General features: G+C 40.2%; 1 protein-coding gene across 8 annotated transcripts in view; it reads left to right on the top strand.

The window, feature by feature from the left end:
- Window positions 1-9402, top strand: part of ARFIP1 (ADP ribosylation factor interacting protein 1) — a 127556-nt gene that overhangs the window by 699 nt on the left and 117455 nt on the right. For 2 of the 8 annotated variants that reach the window (XM_061192526.1, XM_061192521.1), the window contains exon 1: window positions 183-297. The exons of 1 other annotated variant lie outside the window; for it this stretch is intronic. Coding sequence is in view for 2 of the 7 variants with exons in the window: in XM_061192525.1 (XP_061048508.1) it covers window positions 549-662 (114 nt within the window). In the remaining 5 variants the exon portion in view is untranslated. 5 more of the 8 variants (XM_061192527.1, XM_061192522.1, XM_061192525.1 and 2 more) reach the window with 3 other exon arrangements.

The following is a 9402-nucleotide window of genomic DNA, read 5'->3' as shown; positions in this document are numbered from 1 at the left end:
GGTTGCTAGGGGCCGCAGCGGGAGGGGCGGGGCCCGCCTCCTGGAGAGGGGCGGAGGGGGCCTCGGGGGAAGCGCGCTGGCACCATCGAGACGTGGCTAGGCCGGCCAGACTGAGGGAGAGAGAGGCCGTCCAGGGCTACGGACAACGCTACTTCCGGTCCCCTCACTTCCGGCTCCGCTGGTCTAGGTGTTGGAGGTGTAGGCCTGGTGGCGCTGCCGCCGATCCGAGTGTCCTCGGCGGTTGGTCAGTGTGAGGCTGTGACAGCTGCTGTTGCTCCCCGCCCCCGAGGAGCCGAGGTGCGTGGGAGAAGGGGAAGAAGGAAAAGGCCCGGGTCGCGTTTCCGCTCACTTCTTGCCAGGGCTGAGGCGACTCCGGAGAGCAGAGGCAGGGATAATCCTCGACGTGCGAGCTGCCAGCTTCCCTGCAGACGGGTGAGGGCGGAGCTGGCCGGCTGGGAAAGAGGCGGGGGAATGCTTCTCGGAGATGGTTGGCGGGGCTGGACACGTTGCCTCTGGGGCTCGCAGTTCCGGACTTCCACAGGGCACTTATGTCCTTAGTCTGTGTGTGCCAACTCTCCCTGCCCAGGCATTCGGCCTTGGGTTTCTGCCCCTTCGTTCCTCCCGTCCCCCTGAGTGTGCCCCCGAAACAGCCGGGTGAAAAGGTAGGACTGGCCCTCCCAGGGCGGCACCCTCCCGGTTTTGCATGTATTGAGAGGGGAAAGAGGTTGCAGGATCCAGGTCTTTCTCGACTAAGTCTCGGAGCGGGCCACTTTCAGGTTTGGTGTCCAGCCTTTATTGCTCTCCTTCTTTCCCTGCATCCCCTATTTCTCCTCTCCCGCAGTGAGAGGAAGGGAGATAGCGATAGTCCCGGCGAGAGGTTCCTCGGGCAGTGGTGCAGGGAGGAGCCTTGCCTGTGAAATGTCCCAAGCCTGACTGCTTGCGAGGACGTCCAAGGAATGCTGGAGTTTGGGAAGGAAGTTGTGCCGTCGTCTCGTCCGTTCCTCTTTGCCAAGTTACTACTGTTTACGTGTCTAGGAAAAAGGAAAGAGGTTTTTGTTTTGTTTTGTTTTAAGAACAGTTTCTAGACGCTTTTCCCTTTTACTTTATTATTACTTCCTTTGTTTTATTCTCATCTCCCTCTTGAGCCCTTTGATCTCAAAAGGTTTGTAGTTTACACTTCCTGCAGATCCTTTAGCCACCCCGTTTGAGGATTTCTGGCCCCCTCCCTTCCTTTTCTCCTAGATTAAAGCATATAATTTCTCTAAGTCGGTTCTTAAGGAAAAAATGGAAGATTTGCAGGACTTTGGTTAGACTTATGCTTTCACCTGCAAGTGTGACAGGTGTGTGTTCACATTTGCCATTTAATTAACTTCACTGGCGTGGGAATGTGCACCACAATTGGTTACCTTAAATCGTTCCTTGTTAAGGCTGCAGGAATTGACCATTTTATTGCTGCTGTCTCAGAGTGAATGCAACAGACTACATGTCAGTACTGTTTTAATTCCACTTTTCTTTTGTTAGTCCTGTGTTTTTTTGTTTTCCCCACTTAACATGACCAACACCCTCTCCCAGCCACCACGTCTAACACTCATTAGCTGAGAAAACAAAATATTTCTAATCTTGTTTTATTTTCTGGATTAAAATCTCGGTCTCAGTTACTTTCATTCCTTTTCAGATTGATAAATTAGTTTGCCTTAATCCTGGGTCATGCCTTTGGGGACTGTGGTCTAGTGGTCAGTGACTTTCAGGGGACTTCCTTATCCCCACCCCTGAAATTAAGTGCACAGTTTTGTTTTCAGTGCATTTTCTCCTTTCTGGGGAGAATGTCCATTCTTTTTATCAAATTCTCAAAGGAGATATATAACCTCCAGGTAGATTAAAAGCCACTCCTTAGACAGTGTCTTTAAGTTAATGAAAACTTTTTTTGTGGAGCTACTACTTTTTCAAACTGTACATAGCTAGTTTGGGCACCAAGGAGAGTAGAATGCAGAGATTCCAGCTTTATAGTGATGAAATCTCTAGCTACTTCAAAACTTCAGTGTTTCTAAATTTCTTCCTAGACCTAGAGAAGGAAGTAAGACTGCCTGTTTATTTAGTTCCTGATTTGTGGTTTCGAGGTTTCTTTTTAGGGATAAGTATTTGTGGCCAATGTTGTGGAGATCCAGTGGATTTATAAATTGATACATTTATTATTATTTAGTACGTATTTAATATCACCAACCTACTGGGTACAGTTCAGAGTAAAAGTTTAAATTTCTAGTGTACTTTGTTTTCATTTTCTTGTTTTTCACTTGAGGCATCTACTTTGGGCTTCGGCTTTGTTCAGAAGGGCAAATGATGTTTCAGTGGTGTGGTCTGTAAGCCTTTGGCATGTTGCTGCTCATCTCGACATCTCCTTTCCCTCCATATTACCTCTATATTAGGAATTTAATGATCGTTCTCTTTTGTGACTAAGTTAGTATCCTTCCGAACTTAATGTAAGTTTAGAGTGCATATTTGAACTTACTGATTTGATGGTAAAGTGTTTGTTGATCAAGGGTTGACGTTGTAAAATGTTTGACGCCTGTTTCATAGAATGTTAGAACTTGAAGAGACCTATACAGCTCATCATAGCCCATATGGAGTAACCAGTTATTCTGCTCACAAAATCATTTTCCCTCTGTCTAGCATCCTCACGTTGGGGGGCAGAAAACATAAGTTTATAAAGAGTCAATTATGCTAAATTAGTTTCCTTCTAAGGTAATGACAAAGTCAGAAGATTGATTATATCTGACACCATAACAGCAATTAACATTTGTTTGCTTACTGTGTGCCAGGCATTATGCTAAGTGCTTTATATGATTATCTCATCTAATCCTCACAGCAACCTTATAAAGTGGCTAAATTTTTCATTTTTGTAGATGAAGAAATTGAAACTAAATGATTAACTGAAGCTAAAGTAATCTGCTCAGAATTACACTGGTCAAGCCAGGACTGAACCTAGGTTATCTGAATCCAGACTGTGAGCTCTTAACTACTACTCTAGGCTGCTTCTACCATATTTTCTTTACATCTTTTATTGGCATGTGTTGGGGTATCTCACCTGATTTTCTATCAGACATTAAGTAAAGAAGGTGTTTTCCTTTATTAATCTTCAGTAGCTGAACACCTGGTTGAATATCATACCAAAAAGTATGACAAAAAGAAATGAATTTGGAGGAGGCCTATGGAGTGTTATTTGATAGTTTTCCCACAGGGCGGATATAAATCTGTGTATGTGTTTGTCGGGTGTGTGTGTGTGTTTGTATGTATGTATGATGACATATGAGGAGTGGAAAATGTGAAAATAAATGTTTTAAGTAATAGACTTGGCATTGTAAGAGTCTGGAGGTATAAAAACATTCCAGAATGATAACTTTGGGTTGGGGTAAGGAATAAATTCAGGATGGAGGAAGGAGTAAATTTAATAGGGAATTCAAGATAATATGGCTGTGGATGAAAAACTAACAACATATGTGCAGATTGGAAAGAGTAGTCCCACAAAATATGGATGATGATGACGTAGGGACCATAACAGTCTAAAAGTCAGATATACACCAGCATTAGTTCTAGGAAGTATGAAAAAGACTATAAAACAAAGGAACCTGAAAATAATCTTGTTCTCTTTAGTTTCTCGTTTAGCTTTAGGCAGTCATGGAAGCCAGTGATTAGCTCTTACGGATTCTCAGCTATTTTCTACAAGACAAAAGTCTACATTTTCTTTTTCTCTTTGTTTCTTTTCTCTTTCATCTTCCCTCCATCCCTTATTTCCCTCTTTTCCATTACTTCTAAACTTTTGTCTTAAGATGGTTCTAGGCAGATGTTGCTGGAAATTGCTCAAATCTTTTGTGAAAATATGGTAACATCTTTGCCGTATTGTCACCTGAGAGTTTTTATTTTGTTTCATTTTTTGTATATGTATGATGGCATTGGACTAGCAGCTCCTTGATGTTCAGGCTTGATCCTTTTTGATCCTTTGGGGAACTGTGACATCACTGTCTTTGAAGCAGGATCATAAGAATAACAGAGTCGGTGGTGAGACCTAAATCATCCAGAGGAGGGAGTCATTTGGCCAACTCCAGTGTCTGCCGACATGAGATAGTGTGTTAGAGCAAAGTTTCCAAACTTCTGCCTCATGGATGGCACACATAAAAAGGATTATTTGTACGGCAGACTCCCCGGCTCCCTGTAGGCCGAGGGGGCCAGGGAGAGGGGGTGTCAATATTTCAGCACATCTGTAATCCATTCTTTTTTTTTAAATTTTTTAAATTTATTTTTGGCTGCGCTGGGTCTTTCATTGCTGCGCATGGACTTTCTCTAGTTTCAGTGAATGGGGACTACGCTTCATTGTGGTGCGCGGGCTTCTCATTGCAGTGGCTTCTCTTGTTGCAGAGCACGGGCTCTAGGCGCGCAGGCTTCAGTAGTTGTGGCACATGGGCTCAGTAGTTGTGGCTCACGGTCTCTAGAGCGCAGGCTCAGTAGTTGTGGCGCACGGGCTTAGTTGCTCCGCGGCAACTAAGGGATCTTAGCTTCCGCGGAGCAACAGCTAAGATTGGGATCTTCCCGGACCAGGGCTCGAACCTGTGTCCCCTGCCTTCCCACCAGGGAAGTCCCTGTAATCCATTCTTGGCATATTGATTGGAAAGCTTTGTCCAAGAGAGGAGGAATATGATACTCTTTAATACCTTCTGTTTATTTAGCATATAATAATTTACAAAGCATTTTCACATATATTCTCATTTTATTTTTACTCCAGCCATCTCAAGTAGGTAAGAGCAGATAACATTACCATGTTAGAAATGAAGAAATTTAGATCTTAGATGAAGTACTTTGCATAAGGTCACACATCTAATAAGGGATGGATCAGGAATTCACATCCCAGATGGAAAGAGTCCCTGGGGGTTAAGCCAGTGTAACGTAACCTCTAGGATGGCTGGGATTCTGTTTTGTTTCAGAGCTCTCCCCTTCAGTATCTAGGGCAGTGCCAGGCACATAGAAGTCCGTAATAGTTGTCATTTATCGAGTGCTACTCTGGCTAGGCATTATGCTTTATAGATGCTATCTGTGTATTAGGTACTCTTATTTTCTATAAACAAATGAAGAAACAGGTATAGAAACCAGCAGAAGTAATTAGTCCAAGGTCATCCAAATAGTAAAAGGAGAACCACAGACTCATAAAGTTGCTTGACTCCAAAGCTTGTACTCTTTTTCACTATAGTGACTAATGATTCCATGATATTGTGGGGTAGAGATTGGGTTCCAGTTAAAGTGTATGACATTGGTGGCAGAGGGTGGTCGTGATGGTGGTGAAAGGGAGATAAGCAAGAGGACTATTAAGTGTTTATTTTTGGCAGCCTTCAGGTAGAGTTCTAGAGATGATAGCTTTCTAATAGGATTCTCAAGGTGTTTGGGATGGGGTAGAAGAGAAATATGATAAAACTCATAGAGAGTAACTTGTGCCATTGGTGCCCCTTCTAACAAAAGGGTTTAAAATGTAGATCCTCTTCATATATGGCTAAATGTTAATTATAGATTATTTCTTAAAGTAGGTTTACAGATTATTTTCATTTTCCTCTTTCTGTATTTCCTAATTTTTCTGTACAGCGTTTAATTAATTTTAAAATTAAAAATATTTTAAATTTTACAAGTAAGATATATTCCTGAAATAAAAATTCAAATAATATAATAAGCAGATGGAATGAAAGCTTCTACTTCTTTAATCCCTCTATCCCCCACACTGGCTCTCAATTAATTCACAAGGTGGTTGTTTGGGATTAGATGAAATATACAAGGAAGCTCTAAACTGCTCCTGTCCAATAGAGTAGCCACTATCCACATGTGACTTTAAATTAGTTAAGATAAAATAGGATAAAAATTCAGTTCCTCAGTCAAACCAGTCACGTATCAAGTGCTCAGTAGCCACATGTGGCTAGTGGCTACTTTACTGACTAGTGCAGGTATTGAATATTTCCAAGGACATTGGCCAGCCCTGCTAAAACTTTAAAATACTGTATGATTAGTGACATAATAAATATACTATTGAAACAAGATTTTTAAAACTCTGTGTTCCGCATGGTGCCTAGCAGTTTTTGTTGTAGTTGATGAAATATTACTGCCATGTTCTGTCTCAGCTTTTTGTTTTAACTAAATACAGATGGTCGAAGTCTAACGTTTTTCTTAGATATTTGGCAATTATAGTTAGCTGCTTTACTAGGATAAAGATGTCAGCTTTTCTAAGGACGTGAGTGTTTTCTATCTCATCTGAGCTCTAGATCTATATATTTTGCTTTCTAGTTGGCACCTCTCTTGCATATATTAGAGATATCGCAAATACAAGGTATAAAACTAAACTGATTTTTCCCTTACTCCCAAAACCCCCCCAAAATGTTGGTCCTCTTTCTTTGTTTTTTATTTCAGTGAATGACTCCATTATTTTTCCAGTTGGAAAATCCAGGACAGTAGGAGTGATCCTTAATAACTCCCTCTCCCTTATACGTCCAGTCTGTCAACAAGTTTTATTAATCTTACTTTCTAAATATCTCTTAAATCTGTCTACTACTTCCCATTTCCACTACCACCACTTTAGTTTGTTACCATCGTCTTGCCTGAAATTTCTACAGTAGCCTTCATTCTTGTCTACCGACTTCTGTTTCAACCCCTCTCTAATCCAGTATCCATCCTGAAGGCACAGTGATTTATTTTGAAACACACGTCTGATTGTCACTCTTCCCTCCTCTTCCCCAGTCTTTTTATGGCTTCTCATTGCTTTTAGGATAAAAACAAAACTCCTTAACAATGGTCCAGCCTTATCTTTTATCATGTTCTGCTTAACTCTCCATTTCACCCATGCTGGCCTTCATTAGTCCCTTTGTACTTGTCTTGCTCCTTGCATTACATGGCTTTTGCACATGCTTTTCTCCCTGTCTTTACCACTCTTTCTTTTCTTTCATTTCACTTGTTGGCTCTTAGCTATCCTTCACACCTCAACTGAAGTTTTGCTTCTTGAGGAAATATCCTGACCTCCCAGATGAGGTAGTAACGTCATACATTTTCCACAGTTGCTGTTTACATTTATATGTGTGACTGTATGATTGTCTTTCTCTTCCGCTACCGCCATATCCATGCAGATAGGGACCACATCTTATTTTCTTTTTTGGCTCATTATTGACTCCCAAGGACCTAGACCAGTGCCTAACACCTAAATATTGATTGAATTTCCAAGTTGATAGTATTAAAGATTTCAGTTCATGGAGTTTTGCCATATAGGATTTTAAATATAAATATTTAGAAATATATTAGTTAAACTGCCAGTTACGCTGTTTTTTCCAAGTGCATGAAAATAAATTTTTTTCTTTTTTATTGGGGTATAGTTGCTTCACAATGTTGTGTCAGTTCCTGCTGTACAACAAAGTGAATCAGCTATATGTATACATATATCCCCTCCCTCTTGGACCCCCCTCCCCCCTCCATCCCGCCCATCTAAGTCACCACAGAGCACTGAGCTGAGCTCCCTGCGCTATATAGCAGGTTCCCAGTAGCTATCCGTTTTACACATGGTAGTGTATATATATCAATTCCAATCTCCCAGTTCATCCCACACCCCCCTTCCCCACCTCCATGTCCACACATCCCTTCTCTACGTCTGCATCTCTATTCCTGCCATGCAGATAGGTTCATCTGTACCATTTTTCTAGATTCCACATACATGTGTTAATATACGATATTTGTTTTTCACTTTCTGACTTACTTCACTCTGTATGATAGACTCTAGATCCATCCATGTCTCTACAAATGACCCCATTCATTCCTTTTTATGGCTGAGTAATATTCCATTGTATATATGTACCACATCTTCTTTATCCATTCATCTGTTGATGGGCATTTAGGTTGCTTCCATGTCCTGGCTATTGTAAATAGTGCTGTAATGAACATTGGGGAGCATACATGTAAAAGAATGAAATATTTTAATAATATAAATTTATATTATTAATATTAATTATTAAAAACAATAATTATAAAATAATAATATAGCACAGTATTCTTAGATTGTTTTATAGTAAACTCTTATTTTAGAATCATTTTAGATTTACAGAATTACTGTAGAGATAGTATACAGATTCCTATATACACCATGTCTAGTTTCCCACATTATTAACATATTACATTAGTATGGTACATTTGTCACAGTTCATGAACCAGTATTTATACATTATTAGATAACATATGTTCAGATTGCCTCAGTTTTCTCCTAATGACCTTTTTCTATACCAGGATTCTATGCAGGAATAAATCCTGGTTAGCATGTGTCCTCTTAGCTTTAACAGTTTCTCAGACTCCTCATTTTTGATGACAAGTTGATAGTTTAGAGGATTGCTGGTCAGGTGTTTTGTAGACTGTCCCTCAGTTGGGATTTGGCTGATTCTTTTCTCATGATTAGACTGGGTAATGTGTTTTGGGGAGAAAGACAACAGAGGTAAAGTGCCATTCTTATCGTATATCAAGAGTAAATACTATCAATATGCCTTACCACTGTTGATGTTAACCTTGATCACCTGGCTTAAGAGAGTGTTTGTCAAGTTTGTACCTGTAAAGTTACTTTTCCTCTCCTCCCTTTGCATATTGTACTTTTTAGAAGAAAGTCATTATGTGAAGTGCACACTTAATGTGTGGGGAATTATGTTCTACCTCCGTAACAGTGGAGTGTGTACATAAATTTTTTGGAATTCTTCTGCAAGGGAGATTTGCCTCTTCTCTCCCATTTATTAATTTATTCAATCATTTATTTATATCAGCATTGACTCATGGTTATTTATTTTATACTTTGCATTATAATCCAGTATTACTTTATTTTATTGCTCAAATTGTTCCAGCTTTGGCCACTGGAAGCTCTTTCAGTTGGTTCCTATATTCTTTTGAGCTTTTGTTGTTGTTCTGTTATGGTGTTTTTTTTTAAAGCATGTTCTTACTTTCCAGCACTACAAGATACTCCAGGCTCATCTTGTATATAATCCTGCCCCAGTCCTAGAATCAGCCATTTCTCCAAGGAGCACTGGTTCCCTTTATTGGAGAATGGTATTAGAAACCAAGATCTGGGCACTATGTGTGCTCATTGTTGCTGGAGTTGCGTCTCAGAAATATACACTAACTCATGTATATACACATATCTATAAATATTTCTGTGTGTAACTATCTATACTATTAAGCTGTCTTCTTAGGTTATTTCCTGTGAGCTTTTTCCCATTGAAAAAATTACCTGTGAATATTGAGGGGTTTAATTTATATGGTTTTGGGAATTAATACAGAATTTTAAAGTAACTCTCCAATTCTCTTGGTTGGCTTCATTGCTAATGTTCTGGACCTTAGCTAGCCGTTTGTGAAGAACGA

Source organism: Eubalaena glacialis, chromosome 5 (assembly GCF_028564815.1).
Source record: "Eubalaena glacialis isolate mEubGla1 chromosome 5, mEubGla1.1.hap2.+ XY, whole genome shotgun sequence".
In the NCBI taxonomy this organism is placed as follows: Eukaryota; Metazoa; Chordata; class Mammalia; order Artiodactyla; family Balaenidae; genus Eubalaena; species Eubalaena glacialis.
Note: the sequence above shows the minus strand (reverse complement) of the source record. Positions and strands in the feature narration are given on the sequence as shown.